We start from the raw sequence: 24,293 nt of genomic DNA on the forward strand, positions 1-24,293 counted from the left end.
CCCGTCAATACGTGGCTGAAAGATTGATGAAATATGATGGCTGTGGGCAGGCCATGAACCTGCGCGAGTGGGCGTTGATACACAGGCTATTTTGGGTAAGTTTTATATAGTTTAGCTGGGAGCCAGAGTCGGGTAGGCAGACACACGTCATGGTTTCCTGCTAAATTAGAGCCAACAGCTTGAATGCACTGCACTGACTTGCCATCTTAAGATGAAAATATCGGGTGCAAGACAGTGGAATGATTTGCTTCACATGAAATATTACATTTAATATCATCCTTGTGGCTTTTCATACACACTGATAAAGGAGGAAAATATCACAAGAATAACCCTTAACTTGCAACCCCAGTGATTCTATGATAAAACAGTCTAGAAGCTTCCAGCAGCCTAAACAGGTTTGCATGCCAGACTGAACTAGTCTGTTTGCTGGTTTTATAGGGGTTTTGGACTTTTCAGCTTCTCATATCAAGGCCAACAGGTATTTGACTCATCTCCCCATTTCATTTCCCCACTCATTTCAGGTTTCAACAATTTGTTTGAGAGAACTGTTTCAAAAACGATTTGGAATCACTGACATTCCGGACTGGAATATCACATTCTCTCTAAAAGCATGTACTATCGATGATTATGGTTTTATTGTTATTATTATTTTTTTTAATTCTAATATACATTATATTTTATTCATTCAATCATTCATTCAACCATTCAATTTCTGCCACAGAATAAAAATATAAAACAGGTAATTGCTACTTTTTCTCTCAAAGCTCAGACATTTTTCATCTCGTAATTGCAAGTTTAAATATCAAAATTATTTTTCCCTCCCCAGATTTGCAAGTTTATATCTCATAATTGTGAGCTATTAATAGAAAATGCAACCTCGGAATTATGAGGGGGAAAAAAAACTGAATTGTGAGATAAAAAGCTGCAATTATCTTTTTGATACATTACATTGATACATAAACATGGCATTTTTATTCCATAGCGAAAATAAGTTTATTTATGATTCAGCTCAAAAAAAATAATGAATGAATGAATATATATATATATATATATATACTATGAGAAGACAAAATGGATTAATCACATCAAGAAAGCAGAAACACCTCTAGCGCACATCCAGTAGCTCATATGCTGGAGGACACTGAGTAAATAACTAATCTAACTGCAAGCATCGCTAGCACTGATTGTCTCATTACAAATGATTAACATGCCTCTTCGGCTAAAATTAGCATGGCGATGTGTACAATTAATTAACAATCTATTAGCTAAAATGCCATTACACACTCCATGTACTGTTTCCTGGTGCTGATGAAGCAATTTCTGAATTTATCAACATACATATCAAAGCAGATGCATTCAGACTTAATTAGCAAAGACAAACTAATTTCAGACTGTAAAAATGTATTGGCACACACGACTGTGACCTCGGCGCTGATTGCTGCAATTCCTGGTTTATCTCTGCGGTAGAGTGGAAAAGGTGAAACGGCTGGACGAGAGGAAAACAGGACAGCCTCCGGAGAGTTCACTTCTTATTTGAAGGTTAGCTTTGCAATTTTATGCCGATATAAGTCTGCTACTTGATTCAATTATTCCATAAAGCCTCCACCCGCAATTAATTTACACGCCAAGCGTTGCCAACAAGATTGAGGATTCTTTGACCTTCTTTTACACTCTGTAAAATATTCGACTATACAAATAGCTTTCTGCTATAATTACTTGGCTAAATGCAGGTCTCAGTCTTCTGCCCATTTCATCACTGACTCCTGAGGCATAGATGCTCTTCTGTAACCAAGGCTCTGAAATCTCATTTATAGGAATAAGAAAACACTATACCAACACCCATGTTTGTGCACTATTCACTTTTTACAGTGTATCTGTCTGTCGAGAGTGAGTCAAAAGACCCAGACCTTTACCTTAATTTATGAAAATTCATCATAAAAAATATGAATTATAGCTTGTTTAAAGCTATGACAATGATAATGTGTGAAAATATTTTATTTCAACCTATTTTGCACCTAATAGGTGTCAATGAAGTACATACACTACTATTGAAAAGTTCAGCAAGATTTTGTTTTTTAAAATACTTTTTTCAACAAGGATACATTAATTTGATCAAACGTGACAGAACATACATAGATAACGTTGAGGATTTTCACTTCAAAAATGCTGTCCTTTTGAACTTTCTATTCATCAAAGAATATGTAAACAAATATTTTTGGTTTTCAACATTAATATTCATCAGAAATGTTTCTTGAGCAGCAAATCAGCATATTAGAATGATTGCTGAAGGATCATGTGACACTGAAGACTGGTGTAATGATGCTGAAAATCCAGCTTTCAATCACAGGAAAATAAACTTACACTTTAAAATATATTCCAACAGAAAACAGTTATTTTAAATTATAATAGTATTTCACAATATTACTTTTTTTACTGTATTGATGGCAAATAAATGTGATTAATATCAAGAAGACTTGTAAGAAGAATATTTGTATGGGGGAATAAATGGATGAATGGAAAATTAATCATTTTTAGTTAAAGTAGTTTCAGAAAATTATGCAAAAAAAAAAAGTCAAAATATGAATTTACTCTATATATTTAGGATACGTAATGTTATCTATAAAATTAACCTTAGCAGCACAAGAGGATAAAAAAAATGTCCTTTTCAACAGAATGCTATTAAAAAATACCAATGAGATATGGTGAAAATTGTTTTGGGAATATTCAGAATATATATATATATATATATATATATATATATTACTGCACCTCCTGGTTTATCTCTGCAGTAGAGAGGAAAAGGTGAAACAGTTGGAAAATGTATATCCTCATTGTCCCGTAGGGCCTTCATCTGTTTATTAGACGCCTTTTAAGGCTATGACATTAGGGCCATGAGATATTTTTGTCCCAGGCACTTATTGATTCCCAATCCTGGTCGTCTCCAGTCTGATTTTATGCAGACCAGCTCCAGTGTCACTTTAGACAAACAAATTGACTTTAATCCGTAGTGACGATTTGGGTCAGAATCACGGTAATTCTACAGATTAAACTCACTGTGGTGTCAAATTGCTCTTTTGGGTAAATTCTGTCTAATTTCACTCTCAACCGCGCAGCCATGACTGCTCAGATTATGCTAAATAAGGATCATTCCTTTGTTTCCTCAAGTTCTTGGAAAAAACACGTAGCTATAATATGATTCCTTCACTGATTCCACTTGACCTGAATCGCTCTCTGGTGACGTGGTGCGAGAGCTTTCATATAAAGGTTTGACAGGACTCATTATCTCCTTTGAAGCATTTGAAGCGTAAAATGCATCTAGGGTGTGAATGGGGATCCAGCAGATGCTGGCGATTGGAGACGAGATAGCACTGATCTTAATGTCCCTCTGTTAATTGCTGCTGTAGGCACACGGCTAATACGACCAGACTCTCATTCCATGAAGCATCTTGATTCTAGCTCCTCTGGCTAAAGCTATCATCTCACCAGGAGATAGAGGACAATAGCAGAGAGAGGAGTCTCTCCTGTGGGTAAATTAAGGCTAATGGAGTTGAGTATTGTAAGTTTCTTACTCTTGATTCATGATACAAAGGCCCTCCAGTCTCTCCTAGCAAAACCAAAATGATTTGGCCTTATTGAAGTAATTAAACACCTTCTGAGACAGAATGATGCGGTATGATTATACCATTCTGGAGTCTGTTTGTGTGTGGATTTTGTAAAAGCTGCTTGCCAGCTTGCACAGAACTGCAAGCAATACTTGCGAGCGTGATGCAAGTGTTAGCAGAGTGGCTAGCGTAACAGTAATTGTGCCTCCAGTCCAAACGGAAATTTAATAATGCCGCATTGCAAACAAGTGTTTAATCCAACGGGGGAATCTATAGAGCATGTGGGAAGTTTCACACAAGCCCCACTCTATGACTCAGACTTTGTAAGATTGTGCAGCTTTGCAAAAACAGGATGCATTTCCCAAAAGCATTGTTAGCTAACTATGCTTGCATGTTCCATTGCTACCAACATAGTTCAGAGATTCGCAGTTTCTTGAAACCAAAGTTCCAATGAACTTTCGCAAACTACGGTTTGGAACTACAGCTCTTGACCTTTGGTTAATAGCATAGTTTCTTATTAGTGGACTTATAGGGTTAGGCATATATATATATATATATATATATATATATATATATATATATATATATAAAATAGTAATCTGTAATTAATTGGAATCTCAAATCGTTTACTTAGCAGAAGTCATTACTCCAACACCTGTACATGACAACATTAATGACCGTCCTATATTTTCTAAACAATGTGGTTCAAATTATGGAAGTGCGAGAAGTTTTGAGAAACAGATTTGGGGATTTGGGGCAAAAATGGCACTAAACTGGACAAAAATGCCCATGCACAAACAAATTAAATCTATTACGTCTGTTGCTAACAAACTGAATATGAATAGACAGTGTCGATTACGGCATTAAATGAAGAACTGCTCATGTTGCACCGTATTTCATTTTAGGCGTTTTTACAGTGTTGCGCATTTTAACCGATCACACACACAATTCTGTTGAGCTTATGCCGAGTTCACACTGCATGATTTTCAAAGTCGTCGGATCACCGTTGTTTTCACACTGCACGACTATCTGGAGTAGAATTCTCTGCTGTGTTCACATTGCATAATGGATCGGCGACAGGTTTTTTTATATCTAAGTAGCCTACTTGAAAGTGAAACCAACGTTTTGTGCATTTCATAATGAGTTTATGTCTTATAGCCTATAAAAGCCCTCAAAGTGATGAAAAAGAAAAATGCAATAAATCTTCTGTCCTTTATAGAAGAATGTTATTTACAGGAAAAACCCTAGCCCTTTCTTCATCTTCATGTAGGCACATTGTTTGTAAATTGCTAATGGTTTTAAAAAAAAGAAAGTCCTCCCCGAACTTCCCTCTGCCTGTATCTTGCTCTCTCATTGGCTGTAGGTCATCGCCCATGTATTTTTCAGTCAGAACTCATTCACACAGCAGGATTGTGAATCGGCCACAGCTCTAGATATTTAGCATGTCAAATATTTCACGGGGGTCGGAATGGAAAGGAAAAGTTATATAATTATCAATTTCTAATGTTTTAGTAAATTGTAATCATGTTAAATACAAATTCAGTCCCATTAAACATTTTTTTTTTTTTTTTTAGCTTACATGCACCCATGTCTGGTTTTTGCCTAAAAAGATGGGTTTATGATGTTTTAATAGCTGCTTTTAGCCTTACCCTGGAGTTGGTTCACCCTCCACCTATGGGTGCCGGGACCTGCTATTCTCTCTCTAAAATAAAACAAAAATAAATAAATAAATGCAGAAAAAACAACAACTCATAAAGGTATTGTAAAAAGAGGTCCAGATTCATGCAAGTTTTATGTGACAGAATTGCTTTCAGTTCACAGGTGTGAATTTGAATTGAATTGCCCACTTGACCCACAGGAAGTTGAACTGGAATTTTAATTGGAATGACAGGAAGATGAATTTACTGAATTGTAATCCAAATTAATTCAGCACAGGTAATGCATTCTGCAAAATGAAGTGCTCTTGCACCCTGGATTACAAAAGTTACTTATTAAATATATAAACTACAATGAACTTCAAGGCCTTCAAACAAGGATTCAAGCAAGCTTTCAAAGTTAAGTTTGAAATATGTTGCCTTTCTAGTTACAAATGACAGATATTTGAATTTCAGTTCACTGTAATTCTACTTCTTAAATCTGTTACACGGTTCTGAGGAACATTTGATTCTGATTGGTCATTCACGACATTCTGAGGTATGACACACAGTCTTATATAACCAAGGCTTATCCGGGTAACTAAAGTCGGCGTTATACTCTTGCAAGAAACTGTTTTTATCCGTTTGTCTTCATTGTGTTTGCTTTGCGTCAGGTTCCTGATTCTGTGATAACAACCGGCTGGATGTGCATTATCTCTTACTTAAAAGATATTGTCAATTCAATACTGAATGGTGTGCTATTCTGCAGCTCACTATACGGTGCCCCAGTTGACTATACAGAAAAGAGTTACCAGGATATTCTTAACGAAACATATCCTTTCATGTGCCGTGGGAGAAAGTAAGTCACACGACATGATTAAATGATCACAGAATAACAGAACTATCCCTTTAAATTCACTACAGCAGTGCATCGTCTGAGGAAATCAGTTGCGTTAAATGGGAGTCTATACGTCTGCTTGCGTTACGTTTCAGCGTGACGCCTCCTGCGATTTCTCACAAAAGTACAAAAAAGCGGAGTCAAATTTAATAACTAGAATTCTTCCAATCTGTCTCTAGGACACAGTCCTTTTGCCTTTGGCCCTCTATATGACCCATGCGCTGCAAACAGGACATGACATCAGTGTTTCCGTCCGCGCACTTGTATTTTCACTTCTCTTCAGGACATTTCATCTCAGTCTGGCAGCCATTTCACAGCTTCGACAGACCCGATGTCTGTTCCATTCGAGGCCTCCTATCAGACATCTGCATGTTCATGTCACGAGCCGCATTCTGCCTATCGCTCTGCTTTTAATATCCCTTACATGCGCATGCCTATCCATGCACTCTGCGGATCCATCAATAATTACAGGCATTCACTTACGCTGCAGCAGAGGGCAGATGCATTCCCTGGCCATTGCATTAAGCAAGATTGATCTTTGTGCGTCCCGTGACACCTCAGGGGCATTTAAAAAGCGATCTCTCCCAAGAGGGGGGGGCAGAGAGGACGTAAGCTCGGTTCGTCTCTCATGAAGACATTACGGCCCATTCTCGGCTTACAGGACACAGCCATTCAACCGGGCTAAGATTGCCAGCGGCCCAGCCCGATTAAGGTTTCATCCCACAAATATTCATGTGCATTTAATGATCCCACATCACTTCATTCCACATGAATTATGAATATGATGAGTCAAAAAGACATTTGTGCTGGAGAGAAGAGCAGAGGAGGACGAGGAGGGAAACTGGGACAGAGGTTGAAGTCACCAGCGAATAATCGCGGCGATACTGGTGATTTTCCCCAAGGTTAGTGAAGAGGGTGAATGCGGCAAGTGACGTAGCTGATGGCCTAGATCTGGGAATCTCCACAGCTCGTTTTGGTGTCCAACCTCGCTCAGAGCAATAAACCCTCATGTCACATTTGGCTAAAATAACGCTGGCTGGCTACAAACACTCTAATATGATAGAGACACGGATGCCAGAGTGCATGTCTTAATCATGTTAAGTGTAACAGTTGACATTTCAGTGCGCCTAGGGCTGCCTTGGACACATTTTAATCAGGAATTCAATACGCTTAAGTGGCCTCTTAATATAAACAAACTAGAACTATTCTGTGCTCACGTACTTTAGCATCTGAGTGGATGACAAACAAGAGTGTTCGCAATAAAAAAAGGGAAAACAATATTTTAAGAAGCTAGTTTAAAACATGCCAGATTCTTAGAAATGTACTCTTTGTATTCGTGTTCATTTCATATGGTTTTGAACAACTTCTATAGTCTACCATTTTCAAGAAAAACTGAAATGTATATGATGATTACAAGGGAAACAAATGATTATCATATTGTCATGTGGTGTGACCATAAAGACAAAGAGAGAAAAAAGAAAACCACTCTAATCTTATTTATTTTTATTTTTTTTTTACTGTCATTGTTAATTTTATGAATATATTAAATATCATCACTATATAAATACCATGTTTTGGGGGAATCGCACCACTTGACATTTTACAGCCTGAGCTAACCTTGTCCTGTCATTAAAAAAATATAGAATTATCTGATATTTTACTCCACTGATCGACTCACCATGATGCTTATGGAGATTTTAATTACTCCAGCAGGGCTTTTCATTCTTTCAGATGCCACGGACCCCAAATTTCATCATATGAGGGACCCCCATCCTAAAATTTAAATAGCAGCTATATATTTTTATGTATAAAGGCCCAATTTATACTGTGAAAAAATAATATTACAAATCTGTGACATACTTTTTCTATTCACTGTAGTATTGTGCATTACATGTTATTTATTACACTAAAAAAAAAAATTATATATATATATATATATATATATATATTTTTTTTTTTTTTTATTTATTTATTTATACATTGTTTAGACTGTTCCATAAACTCCATCATTAATTGTAGACCCCAGTATACAAACCCAGTGTAATTCCATTACAATATCAACTATGAGGAATAAAATAAGACTAAAATAAGGTGCATTTCTAATTGACTGAAAACTAAGGTATTATGCTAATTGGCAGCATGCTGACATGTTGCAACAAGACAGTTCACAACGCCTCAGTTAAATATACTGGCTGGCATTTATTCTGCCTCACCAAAGGCCAACACGGGCACTTGTAAGAGTACAATGCCAACACTTTTAATTTTAGTGCACTACAGCGATGTGTGACAGGGTTGCTGAGGGAATAATTCGCTTTCCATCCAAGTCGTGAGTCGTGACTAAGGCAGAGGAAATTCAGCGCTCCCCTGTGATGTGCTGCCTCTGTGGAGCCCACAGCACCGGCCATACTGAGAATCTGACTGAGGAACAACAGTCAGAGAAGAAACTACAGAGAGCTTCTTTCTTTCTAGTATCACTCTTCTCTCTCTCTCTCTCTCTCACACACTCTCTCTTTTTGTTTTTCTGTCAGAGATTTGTATAACACACCTTGGCTCAACAGGAATTCAATAGAAGTATTCTTTATGCTTTTGGAGTTTGTGTTGGGCGTCAGTGAAGTTCTGAGGGCGAACATTGCCATCTACTGTTGGATGGTGGAATTATTTGAGTACTGTATATCATTCAAATGAAATAGCACCATCGACAATAAAATGATCAAAACTAAAAAAAATAAATAAACGGCTTTCAATGTTGAGACATACCCAGCATACCTCTTCCACAACATCACAGCTAAAAACTAATTAAGCAACTAATAAAGTAATATTATCGCACTTGTGCACAAGACAAATGATAAAGTATAAGTAACATAATCAACAACTGTCATATTCATATATTCAACAATTGAAAGAATGGCTGCTGGTCTTCATGTTCATATCAAGCTTGTGACCTTAACGCATTAGCATTTTAGTGTCAACTATCACAAAAAATAAATAAATAAATAAATAAAAAATAAATAAACAGATTCTGTTCTTATGTGATGGGGTGAACTAATCTTTTCAAGCATGGAAAAAAATAAAATAAAAAATGATACATGTTATGTCAGCTTACCAACTTTGAAAATGGCTCCTCTGAAGACAATGATGTCACTTCCTCTCGATCACATTATTAAAGCAACAGTTCGCTATTATTTCAATGTAAATAAGAGGTGTGACAGGGGTATCAAATAGCACTAACATAGATATAATGATTTATCCCTTTAAATTAGATCAATTAAAATAAATCAATAGATCACTAGATTGCTTGGATTTAATGTATATTAAATTTAATTGCTCTAGTCTTTCTATGACTAGACATATGTATGTCACAATGAATGTACTTCTTAAAAAATTAAAAGTATATATGTATACATACAGTGGCATGCGAAAGTTTGGGAACCCCTTGCAGAATCTTTGAAAATTTGAATAATTTTAACAAAATAAGAGAAATCATATAAAATGCATATTTTTTTAGTACTTAGTACTGTCCTGAGTAAGATGTTTTATATAAAATATGTTTACATTTAGTCCACGAGACAAAAAAAAAAGTTTTTTTTTTTTTTTTAAATTAAAATATTATTAAACATAACCCCATTCAAAAGTTTGTGAACCCTTGGTTCTTAATACTGTGTGTGGTTACCCGGATGATCCACCACTGTTTTTTGTTTTGTGATGGGTGTTCAAGAGTCCCTTGTTTGTTCTGAACCATTAAACTGAGCACTGTTCTTCAGAAAGATCCTCCATGTCCTGCAGATTCTTCAGTTCTCCAGCATCTTTTGCATATTTGAACCCTTTCCAGCAGTGACTGTATGATTTTGAGATCCATCTTTTCACACTGAGGACAACTGAGGGACTCAAACACAACTATTAAAAAAGGTTCAAATATTCATTGATGCTCCAGAAGGAAATACGATGCATTAAGAGCAGGGGGGTGAAAACTTTTGAACAGGATGATGTCGTCCAAATTTTTCTCATTTTGTTGAAATGTATATATTTTTTTCCATTTAGTACTGCCCTTAGGAAGCAACAGAAGATACTTGCATATTTCCCTGAAGACAAATTAAGTACAATTTACCATGATCTTCAAATTCAAAAAGTTTTCACCCCCCGGCTCTTAATGCATCGTGTTTCCTTCTGGAGCATCAGTGAATGTTTCAACCTTTTTTAATAGTTTAAAGGGTAACACTTTACAATAAGGTTCATTAGTTAACAACATTAGTAAACTTGAACTAAGAATGAACAATACTTCTACAGCATTTATTAATCTTAGTTAATGTTAATTTCAGCATTTACTAATGCATTATTAAAATCATAAGTTGTGTTTGTTAACATTAGTTAATGCTCTGTGAACTAACATGAATAAACAATGAACAACTGTATTTTCATTAACTAACATTAACAAAGTTTAATAAATAGTGTAATAAATGTATTGTTCATTGCTTGTTCATGTTAGTTAATACATTAACTAATGCTAACAAATGACAGCTTATTGTAAAGTGTTACCGTTTAAATTACTTTAAACAATTTCAGCTATTTTTTTTTTTTTTTTTGTCTTGTGGACTAAATGTAAACATCTTTTATGTAAAATATCTTACTCTGGACAGTACTAAATAAAAAATAACATGCATTTTGTATGATCTCTCTTATTTTGTGAAAATTATTCACATTTTCAGATTCTGCAAGGGGTTCACAAATTTCTGCATTCCACTGTACATACCTATAGCCTAATATGCTTTTAGTATGGTTCGCAATTAATTTTTGCATAAAAATATTTAAGCCTGCAATACATTCAATAACATGAAGTGACTTATTGGCGAATATTGCATGACCCAGTGTTTGAAAATATTAACATTTAACTAAGGAATTTCAGCTTATTATATTGAGCTCACGTTTTATACTTTTCAGGGCCACTTTTCATGAGCGATCAGAGCACATCATGGAACTAGATTTCATGCCAGTACTTAGTTATACTGTAAACTTCATGCTGTACTTTATCTTAAATAAAACATGTTGAAGGCTAAAACCCCCAGATCTTTTATTATTATTATTATTATTATTATTAGACTTGAATGAGTCGAGCATGCAGCAATGAAAAATAACCTAACAATACCTAACCTAAACCCTCTTCTTTATCTGTGACTGCTATCTCTACAACTTCATCCCAATAACATCTCCAAGTGCAGCTTTCTTTCTGTGCTTTAAAGGTGTTACAAAAAATCGTTACATTTTACATTAATCTAATTCAAGCACACAGTAAAACTGAGAGCATCTGGTTGGATATAGTTTTTCATTACATTGTTTTTCACTAATGGTGGGTTGTGTGTCTGATGGGATCATTTTTCACTCTTAGGAACTACGTTGTGTGTATTGACCTTATCTCTGAGGTTTTGACAGGCACAGCACTAGCAGTAATACAATTTAAACAGTACAAAACTTATGGACAGCTTGACTTGTAAATTTGATTTCTTAAACGGTGAAATGGCGCCTCCCTGTGGCCATTACTGGAACTGTAAGCATGTGTCGTGAAGCGACTCTTCATCACGACAGTTAATGCTCACACACGGCAAACGCGTTTTAAAGACAGATGGGTTGGTCATAAATGCAAGCTAACAGAGTTAACGCTTTCAACCCGCTGGACTATCAATATTTTGCAAAATGGGCATAGCCGATGAGGCTGACCGGACTCTGTTTGTCGGGAACCTGGACCCTCAAGTAACAGAAGAAGTTATATTTGAGCTGTTTTTACAGGTGAGTGCTTTAGCGTCATTGATTAGCCTGCTAATGCTAATGGGCACTGCTGTTTTGGTTTTAGTCCATTTGCAAACGATCTAATTGAAAGCAGCAGATGCAGAAGAGGTTTTGCCTGTAGTGTCTTGGCTTTAAGTAACATTAATCAGAAGTCTCACGTGTATTTCCCTTCCCAATAGGCTGGGCCGCTGATCAAAGTCAAAATCCCTAAAGACAATGATGGAAAATCAAAACATTTTGCATTTGTAAACTTCAGACATGAAGTGTCTGTGCCCTACGCCTTAAACTTGCTGAATGGAATCCGTCTCTATGGACGGCAGCTCAACATACAGTTCAGAGCCGGTAGGAATTTCCTTTTTTTTTTTTTTTTTTTTTTTTCTTCTTCTTTCTTTCTTGCTTTATTTTGTGTTCATTAGCGATTACGGTTTATCATTTCAACACACATTTCATGAGTTAGGAAAATTTCCACAGTGATCTTTAAGAATGTCATGTTAGAAAACAGTGGTAGAGGAAATACAATTAAGGTTGTGCTGGAATTGTACGCAGACTTAATTTGATTCCATTGACTTGCATGATTCTGGTCATTTGGTGAGTGATTAATGTGTGCAAATTATTTTTTTTTTTAAAAAGTAGAAAACTAGTCTTTAATGTGTAACTTGCTCTCCCACTGAAACAACTTTCTGCAATTCTGAAGCAATGCATCATTACGGAATCTTTAAAGTTTTAAAGAGGGTGTCACATTGACTTTAAAAAATTGAGTTTCTAAAAAGAAAATGTATTTTCAGTCCAGCAGTGTAAGAACCAGATTAATGGTCATCTCAATCTGTTTTGTTTTTAACAGGCAGCAGTCATATCAATCAGGAAGGCAAAAGTCCAGCAAACTCCCAAAACCCCAGTCCAGCAAACACACCAGGTCACCGTGGTGGAAGGTAACCTTTGATTTAAATGCAGTGATTTAGTGCTTATGTTTGCACCTGCTCTGTTTCAAGCGATCCTGTTTACACCTTGCATTTACTTGTATCTCAAATGTGTGTCCTGTGATCGCATTTCATCAAGTGGAGGGTTTCTGATTTCATGACTACATCAGTCATTTACTGTTTTAAGTTCATCAAAAATGTTTAGGGGAATAATTTATCAAGTGTATAATATTAGGGTTGTGCAGAATGATTATATACACTACCAATCGAAATATTTTTGAGAAAGATTTCAAATATTTTAAATAAGTCTCTACTGCTCACAGAGGCTGCATTTATTTAATTAAAAATACATTAAAACTAGCAATATTGTGAAATGTTACATTTACATTTAGCAGACACTTTTATCCAAATCGGCCTGCAAATGAGGACAATGGAAGCAATCAAAATCAACATAAGAGCAATGATATGCAAGTGCTATAACAAGTCTCAGTTAGCTTAACGCAGTACACGTAGCAAGGTTTTATATATATGAAAACGGATTGAATAGAGGAAGCTAGTGTTAGGACTTTTTTTGCTTTTGTTAATTGTATAATAAATAGAAAGAAAATAAATAAATAGAAGCTTCTCCAATCTTTTTGTATTCTATTTATTTATTTTTAAGAAAACAAGCAGTTAGTAAATGAGTAGAGTGCAAGTCTAAAAGGGACAAGGTTTTTTTTTTTTTTAAAGAATAGAATTAGAATAGAGAGAGCTAGAGTTAGAGGGTCAAATAAAGATGGAAGAGATGTGTTTTTAGCTGATTCTTGAAGATGGCTAAGGACTCAGCTGCTCGGATTGAGTTGGGCATGTCATTCCACCAGCAGGGAACATTTAATTTAAAAGTCCATGAAAGTGATTTTGTGCCTCTTTGGGATGGCACAATAAAGCGACGTTCATTTGCAGAACGCAAGCTTCTAGAGGCACACAAGTCTGAAGTAATGAATTTAGGTAAAGGGGTGCAGAGCCGGTGGTGGTGCGAGCAGCTATTGGTAGCCATTGCTAACTGATAAACAGAGGTGTGACATGGGTTCTTTTCAGCTCATTAAAAATGAATATTGCTGCCACGTTCTGGACTAATTGTAAAGGTTTGATAGAACTGGCTGGAAGACCTGCCAAGAGAGCATTACAATAGTCTAGCCTGGACAGAACAAGAGATGGAACAAGGAGTTGTGAAGCATGTTCCCGAAAGAAAGGACCCGATTTTCTTGATGTTTAATAAAGCAAATCTGCAGGACTGAAAGTCAGCTGATCATCAATCATAGTCAGAAACCTTGGAGTTGTTTTTTAAGGAGTTATGCTTGATGTGCCTAACTGGATGGTGAAATTGTGATGAAACGATGTGTTTGATGGAACCACAAGCACTTTTGTCTTGGCAAGGTTGAGTTGAAGGTGATGGTCCTTCGTCCAGCAAGAAATGTCTGTTAGACATGCTGAGATGCGAGCAGCTATCGTCGGGTCATCAGGATGGAATGAGAGGTAGAGTTGAGTGTCATCAGCATAGCAGTGATATGAAAAGCCATGTTTCTGAGTGACAGAACCTAGTGATGCCATGTAGACAGAGAAAAGAAGTGGTCCAAGAACTGAGCCCAGAGGCACCCCAGTAGCTAGATGTTGTGACTTGGACACCTCACCTCTCCAAGATACCTTGAAGGACCTATCTGAGAGCTAAGACTCAAAGCACTGGAGTGCGGTTCCTGAGATGCCCTTTCCCAATAGGGTTGACAGGCTGGTGGTTCACCGTGTCAAAAGCAGTGGACAGATCCAACAAGACAAGTATTGAAGATTTGGAATCTGCTCTTGCCAGTCTTAGGGCTTCAACAACTGAGAGCAAGGCAGTCTCGGTTGAATGTCCACTTCTGAAACCAGACTGGTTGCTGTCAAGGAGGTTGTTCTGTGTGAGAAAGGGAGAGACTTGGTTGAACACAGCTTGTTCAAGTGTTTTAACAATGAAAGGAAGAAGGGAAGGTCTGTAGTTCTCTAAAAGAGATGGGCTAAGGGTGGGTTTCTTAAGTAGTGGGGTTATACGAGCCTGTCTAAATGCTGAGGGGAAAACACCAGTGTGAAGGGATGTTAATGATGTGAGTGAGTGCAGGTACAACTGCAGGAGAAATGGCTTGAAGGAGACGAGATGGAATAGGATCAAGCGGACAAGTAGTAGGATGATTAGAAAGGATGTGTTTGGAGATTTGTGCCACAGAGTGAAGAGAAGGATGTGAACGAGTGTATGTTTGCTGGTAAGATCTGCTTGAAAGATTGTGGTGTGGAAAATTGTGCACTGATAGTTTTAATTTTATTAATGAAGAACGTGGTAAAGTCGTCAGCTGTTAGAGTTGATGAAGGAGGGGGAGAAGGAGGACAAAGGAGGGAGGAAAATGTTTTAAAGAGCATGCGAGAGTTAGACTAATTGTTAATTTTATGATGGTATGTCCTTTTAGCAGTGGAGATATAAGCAGTGAAGGAAGAGAGGGGTGACTAATACACATTAAGGTCATATAACGTATAACAATTTTCTGTTTGAACATATTTTAAAATGTAATTTATTCCTGTGATGGAAAACTACATTTTCATCATCATTACTCCAGTCTTCAGTGTCACGTGATCCTTCATATTTTAATATGCTGATTTTATTGTTAATGTTGAAAACAGTTGTGCTGCTAAATATTGAAGAAAAAACATTTCATTATTATTATTTTTTTCAGGATTCTTGATTAATAGAGAATACAATTAACAGCATTTATTAAAAACAGAATTCAATTTAAAAATTTTAAAAAAATAACAATGTCTTTACTACCACTTTCGATCAATTAAAAGGAAAATTTCACCCAAAAATGGACATTTTCGTCATTTACTCACCTCATGTCATTCCAAACTTGTATGAGTTTCTTTCTTATGTTGAACATAGAAGATATCATAGAAGAGTGCTGGCAATCAAACAGTTGATGGTCCCCATTAAGTTCCATGGTATTTCTTTCCCTACTATGGAAGTCAGTGGGGACCAACAACTGTTCAGTTCTTAAATTCTTCAAAATATCTTATTTTTTGTTCAAAATGAGAAATAAATTTATACAGGTTTGGAATGACATGAAGGTGAGGTTTTCATTTTTGGGTGAACTTTTCCTTAAATGCATAATTGCTGTGGTAATTTAGGAGTCTCGGCCAGGACATGTCTAGGAAAAAGATGACGTATGTATGGTCAGCCTAGTCCTTGCCGAAGAAAAGTATTAATTTCTTTCAAATAAATAAATTTAAAAAAAGAAAGAAAATAAAAAAAGGTCTTACACCAACCTTTTAAACAGTTAGTGTACGGTCTTTGTTCTAGGGACTTGAACCTGAACTTATGTAATTTTCTGTTCTGGCAGAACCCCTGAGCAGATGGGCTCTCCGTCCTACTCCCCTCCACAGCATTTACAAAGATCTTTCTCTTCACCTGACACTCTGCAGAGACAGGCAATGGTGAGAACACCTCTTCTAACACTTCTGCTCATATTCAGACTTCTACATTCATAATTCTATGTTAAGTAATGCCATACCAGATGTAAATTTTATTGCTGATGGACATTTAAAGGAAGTTTAAAAAACTAAATAAATAAAATTTGCTGAAACTGTACTCACTCTCAGAAATGTAGCATTCCATCACTTGTTCACCAATGGATCCTCTGCAGTGAATGGGTGCCGTCAGAATGAGTCCAAACAGCTGATAAAAACATCACAATAATCCACAAGTAGTCTGCACCACTTCAGTCCATTAAGTCTTGTGAAAAGACAAAAAGTAAGAAACCAATCCATAAAGATATTTTTAACTCCACACAAAATACAAGTCATCTATCTGTAGTATTGCTTTCTCCAGTGGAAAATTCATCTTATCTGAATCAGGCGAGAAATATGCACAGATCAAACACAGTTTACAATGGTTTAAATTAGGGCTGGTAAGCGATTAAAATTTAATCTAATTGCATGATGTGACAATTTAATTAATCTGATTAATCACAAAATTAATTGCACATCAAGTTTGGCTGAGAAATTACTCACAAAAGATAATTTAAAGTCATTGTTGTGTAAGGAATCAAACAGACATTACAAAAAGTAGCTTCAGCAAGAAATATTTTGTTTGATGTAATTTAGTACATGTATTCTTTTAGACCACGAGGGTGAATAAATGACACAATTGTCATTTTTGGGTGGGTGAACTATAACCTTTAACTTATTTTATTCACTTTATTATAGCTATGGAAATATGAAATTATTTCTTTAATGAAATGATACTCTAAATAAAGAATGGCTAAATAAACTGCCAGTAGGTGGTGGTAAATGTCTTAATGATTATGTCATCGAGTCTTTTTTTCATTCATTTGATTTTTTTCAAATGGCTGATTCATTCAGGGGTGAAGTAAATGGTTCTTTATGTATGGTTCATTGAATCATTAGGCTTGTTCAACTCGAAGCACATCATCACCATCAGATTGATCGGTGTGTGACATCAAAATACCGCAAGAGCTGTAGAGAGCAGATGGCTCCTTATGCTTTTGAATCGCTCTCGCGGTCCTTTGTCATACACCGATCGGTCCATGCAGCGCCACTTCAAATCCAACGCGCCTACGGCCAATGGTTCAACGCGCCAAATGTTTTCACCCAATTCATTCAAAACGTGCATTAAGAAATGAAATGCTGCTGCGTGTTTCTCGGAGACGAACAGATCTGCTTTGTCTTTATATTTTGATTGGCAAAATTGAGAAAAACGGACAACATCGTGTCTAAAATAACACACTATATAAACTTCTTTCTTACTGGACTGTTGTATAAGATCACTATCACATTAGCACTCATGTGACATTGCACTTGGCCTATTGCTCGTGTGATATTGCTTAACTATATGATGTAAATATGAGACAAAAACTCAAACTGGGGCATTTTGCCACATATCTTGAATTTTAGGGACATTCTTACTAGGTTCTCTAGGCTCCATCACATAGTGAGTTGTCCTGCCTCATCTTTGTCATCCATGAACTGTATGAAATGTTAGATGACCGACGTAGGTCTGGGGCAGGGCAAGTGTGTTAAATGTGTTAATTTTAACGTGTTATTTTTCACCGCAATTAATCAAATTAACGTATTAAATTACCAGCCCTATTTTAAATTTAAAAACATCTTTATGGATCTGTTTCTTACGAACATGCAGCTTTTCGCTGCACAAGACTGGAGTGATGTGGATTGTGATGTTTTTATTAGCTGTTTGGCCTTGCATTCTGATGCACCCATTCACTGCAAAGGATCCAATGGCGAGCAAGTGATGGAATGCTACATTTCTCCAAATATGTTCTGAAAAAGAAAAACGTATTTACATTTAGTCGTTTAGCAGACACTTTTATCCAAAGGGACTTACAAATGAGGACAATGAAAGCAATCAAAATCAACAAAAGCGCAATGATATGCAAGTGCAATAACAAATCTCAGTTAGCTTAACGCAGTACACGTAGCAAGGTTTTTATTTATTTATTTATTTTTTTTTTTATTATATAATAAAAAGAAAACCGATAGAATAGGAGGGTAATTTCTGTTGTGTCCTCCACTGATAGAAGTCCCCTCGCTGGCTGTCACGCTGATGCCAATGATGATAATCAAATAACAATAACAAAAAATAACACAAATGATTCAAATAAAAATCCAATATTTTTGTTATCGGCAATAACAAATCTAATTTTTATTTTATTTAAAAATGCTCAGTGTCATTTCTAAAATATGCACTGTTAGACATTTCAAAGGGTTTTTACAGTAACTTGTGTTGCCAGTAAGTTACTGTAATTACAATTTACAGTAGCAAACTGTATTTGATTTATCAGTATACTACTGTATTTCATTCATAGATTTTATAATTTTTTACATAGAATTCATTTTATTTTTACTCTACATAGGTACTACTGGCATTCAATTAAAACAGACACAATAATTGCAAAATATCAAATTCTTTATTTAAAACATTGCATGTTAGGGCTGCAAGATATTGGAAAAAACTCACATTGCGATATTTTGTATTTCTGCAATATATATTGCGATATGAAAAAAAAAAAAAAAAACTCTATTTGGAGAAAAAATATTGTAGATGAGTAAATCAGCATAGAAAAATGAACAAATTACAAACATAGATAAATATAACAGAACAAAGATATAAAATAAACAGTGCTTTATATTTTTTCCAGTAAGTCTAACAGTATTCAGGTATACTGGTTGAATAATCAAATGTAAAATAACACTGTATAAATTAAATCTGTTAAAGCTACAAAAGTGATTTTTCTCTGTGTTTTGCTGTTTGACTAACATTCATGACACTGAAAGCCTTAGGAACATTAAACTGCTGTGAGCCTATACTATCCATTTTCTTTATAAATTTTTTACCTTCACCTAAGCCATAAGCAACTGTGTTTACAAGGATACTTGCAGAGACATGCATTTTGACAGTTGAGACAGTTTCGCGCGTATGTGTCATTTCAGGCACAAATAGACACGGAACGGAATGGAATTCAGTGTTCACATATATCTGAGTGACTCTCACCGTGTCTACAAAGGGCGCTGACAAAATACAATAGAACCCATTATAATCAGTGATGCCGTCTACACTGGATGCGGCGTGACACGGCAAATCCTTGCGAGTAAATCCCTCATTCTTTTTATGACGTACTGACACAAAGTTCAAAGGATTTGCAGCGGTCGCTTTTTCGCATCCAGTGAAGACCGTGCGTTGCGGGGTGGCGTGATGCGATAGCTGTCGTGAAAACGATCAGTATAAATATAACGGTCAGTATACTAAAAATCGCACATCCTGCGATGTGACTATCGCGGATGTGCATATCGCGATATCGATGCTGAAACGATATATCGTGCAGCCCTATTGCATGTATAACACTTAAAAATACAGTCTTCCAATGCTGGAACAGTGCATCTTCACCATTTCTCCTGTCCTAGGATGTTTTGCAGTGCATTATGTTGTGTCCTCTGGATTCATCCTCACAAAGAATCTTTAGGCAGAACATAATGGGGGAAAAGACAAGCAGGCAAAGAATACATAGCCATCTGCAAAACCCAGGTGCTGCTCCAAAACGTGGCCACCATCTTTGCTCACCATCTACTTTGACAGAAATGTCTTTTCTGAAAAACAAGTAGAAGAAATAACACACTTTTAAAAGGCAAACCTCATATAGAATACACAAACCTCTCAAAACCATAGTTGTTCTCTTACCATGAATTATCAGTCTCAGGGTGGCTGTCCTGCTCATGTCTTTCTTGATGCTTTATTGCAGTTGCCTTTAAAACACAAATACAAAAAAATGCAGTTAATCTTAAATTCCATTAAAAACTATAACAAACTAATTCTAAAACTAGAAAGGCAGCTAGCCATAACTTGTTTAACCTAGCTAACATAGGATTTTATTTTCTCAGGGTACTGACCAACATTAACTACTAACACCTGAACTAAATTTCACATTAGTTAACTTAATGTTAATACAAGATAAGCGTTGCTCGTTAAAAATAATTTTAATTAGGTAACTTAATTCAATAAGTTGACAAAAGTCGTTTGAAACGACAGCACAGTTTACCATGGTAAATTTCTGTAACCGCCATGTTGATGAGTAAATATTACTATGGGTTAAACTGGTGTGCAAAATTCTGACACAAACACTCAGACAAACGTACATGTATTTTTACCTTGCTTGCTGGTCTTATTCTCTCGTAAAGTGCATCGACAACAGCGTAGATGTTCTCCGGAGCTCTCCCACTCTCGCTGGTTCATCCCCGGCAAAACCTCGCGGCGCTGCCCCGCTGCTTCCGTGTCTTCCTCGGATGTGAGTGGCGCGGTGAGGCACGACTCGATAAAAAAGCAATATAGAACCCATTATATACAGGTGCTGGTCATATAATTAGAATATCTGTGGCACTGCTCAGGTGTTATGAGAGCCCAGGTTGCTCTGATAGTGGCCTTCAGCTCATCTGCATTGTTGCGTCTGATGTCTCTCATCTTCCTCTTGACAATACCCCACAGATTCTCTATAGGGTTCAGGTCAGGCGAGTTTGCTGGACAATCAAGGACAGTAACACTATGGTCATTGAACCAGCTTTTGGTACCTTTGGCAGTGTGGGCAGGTGCCAAGTCCTGCTGGAAAATGAAATCAGCATCTCCATAAAGCTTGCCAACAGAAGGAAGCATGAAGTGCTCTAAAATTTCCTGGTAGATGGCTGCGTTGACTGTGGACTTCAGAAAACGCAGTGGACCAACACCAGCAGATGACATGGCAGCCCAAATCATCACTGACTGTGGAAACTTCACACTGGACTTCAAAGCTTTAATATGCTTTGATACAGCACTCTGTAAACAGCCACACCTTTCAGTAATGACCTTCTGTGACTTGCCCTCTTTGTGGAGGGTGTCAATGTTCGTCTTCTGGATCATTGCCAAGTCAGCAGTCTTCCCCATTATTGTGGTTTCAAAGAACAAGAGATACCCAGAATTTATACTGTAGGGATGGTCATTTATTCAAACTCAAATGTAAATATTCTAATATTTTGAGATACTGATTTTTGACTTTCATGAGCTGTAAGCTCTAATCATCAAAATTAAAAGAGATAAACATTTGAAATATATCAGTCTGTGTGTAATGAATGAATATTAGAGGTCGACCGATTCATCGGTTTTGCCGATTAATCGGCACCGATAGTTGATTGCCACAACTATCGGTTATCGGCAAAAATCCATGCCGATAGTTTTCCGGTTTGCAACCGTTGCCGGAATGGCTGAGAAGGGTCCGCTGGCATACAGTACGAGAGCGGCCTCTAGAGGCGGAAATCACTGACAGCACCTGTTGTTTATTTTGACACGTGACACTGCGCACTGCACAGAGCAGGAAACTCCAGACTTGTATTTAAATACAGCCGACAGAAAAGCCTGCCGCGGAACAGAGCCCCATTCACATAGTTTTCTATTAAATTACATTATATTTGTCCCAAATCGTTGTGAATGTATATAATGACTTCACCCTAGGCTATAAATTATGGATTGTGCATTTTTCAGCAAAACGTTTGTCTTTCTGTGGCTCTAATAAAGTCTGTATGCTTCATATAGAGAGCTGTAATAGATCGCGCGTTCTCTTTCCACTTGCTCTGTTTTTTTTAAACCCCGAACTTCAAACTCATTTATGCCACATTGTTCATTCTTGAAGCAAACTTATGTCCGTTTGGTGATTTAAATAAATTGTTTTAGACCGCCACTTGATTTGAACGCAAAGCGTCTGGTGTGTGTGATACCTCTGAGTTCTTTTTTTTTTTTTTTTTGATTAGATAATTATCAAGTGTTAAAAAATAGAAGCAAATAAAGTGTGCGAGTACACATACAATATCCATATGTATGTAATTTTAATGCTATGGCCTTGTGTAGATATTTAAACATGGCCATCTTTAAGCATGACTGTTGAAATTAAATGGTAACATTTAACAATAAAAGTCTATTCGTAGCATTAATGAAAACTGTAGAAGTATTGTTCCTTGTTAGTGTTTTCATTTCAACATTCACTTAGCTACTAATAGGCTATATTTTTACATTTTAAAGTTTCTTCTTTTAACATTATTGATCATTAAAGTTATTTCATAATTTGCTATAGTAAATAATATTAATATTTGTATTCACTTACAAAGTATGTTTCTGTATTGTTGCTGGGGTTTTTTTTGTTTTTTTTAAATAGTAAAGCACTAGCTTCCTTTCAGTATCCATTTTGAAAACTATCGGTTGATTAATCGGTATCGGCCGGTGTGGTCCAACCTAGCTATGCACTCCAAGCGTTCGCGCTGTTTCTGACACGAAGTACAAACGGATTTTCCAATCATTACAAGCGATGTAACACATCCAATAGTCAGTCCCAAGCTGTTGCGGCGTTGTAGACACGGTGTAGGGCAAATTGCGTCAATCCAAATGAAGGAAAATAAAACGACCTCAGTATAATGGCGCCAAAGAGACCGTTACAGTAGTATACAGCAATTTTAAAAAATACAGTAAGTCCTGTATGTGGCGTCTGACCTCACAGAAAATTCCCATGATGCAAAGGGTATTACAGTTATGTACTGTAAAGAGAATTTACAGTATTACACTGGGTGATATACAGTAAATAACTGTGGAAATTACAGAAATTTAAAGCACTTAAAGCAATCACATCACTTTTTTTTTTTTTTTTTTGTTAAATAGGTGAACAACATGTGGCAGGTTCAGATGCAGCAGTTGCTCCAGCTCAATGGAGGTCTCCAGCAGGGCATGCAGCAACCGCACGGTCCTGCAGAGAGTAATCAGTGGCAAGAGGATCGGTCCGGCCAGCGTGGTCATCGCCACTTTCACCAGGACAATAACAACCATCATGGCAGAGATCAAAGGCAAGGCAACAGCGGGAACAGCTATGACCGGCATCGGCGTGACGGCCAGCGAAGTGACTTCTATCACCATGATGATCGCAGTGGAGGACACAACAGAAATTACCCTCCTGAAAGACGGAGAGACTCTAGAGAGGGACGATGGAAACACTTTTAAAAGCATTTTAGTTCTCCTGTAAGCATTTTTTTTTTTTAATCAACTGTTTTAATAACCTTTTGTTATCCTCCTAGATTTTTAATTTTTTATTTCGTGGATCGCATCTCAACTGTTTAAAAAAAAAAAAGAAAAGTTAGCAGTACAACTGAACCTCATGTCAAAAATCGGTAATAAATTGGCCATTTTGTGTGCTGGCCTGTTTTAAATGTATATTTTGATCTCAGGGGGATACCTATGTTTATATAATTTTTATTTTGAAGAATGTCCTTTTTGAGATATATTTCTGTACAACAGCAAAATGCATAAAAGAACAAAATATGGTAGATTTCGTTTTTTCTAGAGATTTGTAATTTCTCAGGATTTCTCATTATGAAAAGTAGTTTTCAGGTGACTTATGTTTGATAATGTTTTATTTTTATTTTTAACTGATTTTATTTACTTTCTACATTCCTCTTTTGGGATGCGATTAGGATAATGTTGATTATTAATTCATCAATATAGTCTTTGAAAATTTGGAACAATAGCTAGTTTTAATACTTTGTTATATATACAATTTTTACTGTCACGTGCAACATTTGATTTCATAAAAATCACTGTTTACTGATCTCTTTCTGTCTGAATTTGTTGTGCAACTCTCTGTGAAAACTGTTGATTGTTTTAATTCAGCAAATCTTTTTTTAACTGGTCAGGACACATGAAGAAGCTCTAACAGGGATTTCAGTAGTCTATAGGTGAAAAAAAGCTTCTGTAAATAAGTATACTTAAGCCTATATACAGATTCTAATACAGGCGTAATAATATATTTCAATAAAGAAAATGTAGGGTAAAGTATGCAAAAGTGAGACAGTTATTGAATGATTTGCAAAT

General features: G+C 36.3%; 1 protein-coding gene across 1 annotated transcript; it reads left to right on the plus strand.

Annotated features, from left to right (window-relative positions):
• The first annotated feature begins 11,727 nt into the window (after positions 1-11,727).
• Positions 11,728-24,030, plus strand: rbm7 (RNA binding motif protein 7). Its single transcript, XM_058752410.1, has 5 exons — positions 11,728-11,912; positions 12,092-12,254; positions 12,754-12,841; positions 16,228-16,321; positions 23,091-24,030. Exons 1-5 carry the CDS (start codon positions 11,820-11,822, stop codon positions 23,424-23,426), a joined length of 774 nt encoding a protein of 257 aa, XP_058608393.1. The 5' UTR covers positions 11,728-11,819; the 3' UTR covers positions 23,427-24,030.
• The last annotated feature ends 263 nt before the right edge of the window (positions 24,031-24,293 follow it).

The sequence above is a fragment of the Onychostoma macrolepis genome, chromosome 18 (genome assembly GCF_012432095.1).
Source record: "Onychostoma macrolepis isolate SWU-2019 chromosome 18, ASM1243209v1, whole genome shotgun sequence".
In the NCBI taxonomy this organism is placed as follows: domain Eukaryota; kingdom Metazoa; phylum Chordata; class Actinopteri; order Cypriniformes; family Cyprinidae; genus Onychostoma; species Onychostoma macrolepis.

Bases quoted from the DNA above. Each gene is read 5' to 3' on its own strand.
- rbm7 (XM_058752410.1), top strand. From the start codon at position 11,820: ATGGGCATAGCCGATGAGGCTGACCGGACTCTGTTTGTCGGGAACCTG. The intron at 12,842-16,227 runs GTAACCTTTGAT...CTGTTCTGGCAG, and splicing joins CCAGGTCACCGTGGTGGAAG to AACCCCTGAGCAGATGGGCT. The intron at 16,322-23,090 runs GTGAGAACACCT...TTTGTTAAATAG, and splicing joins CTCTGCAGAGACAGGCAATG to GTGAACAACATGTGGCAGGT.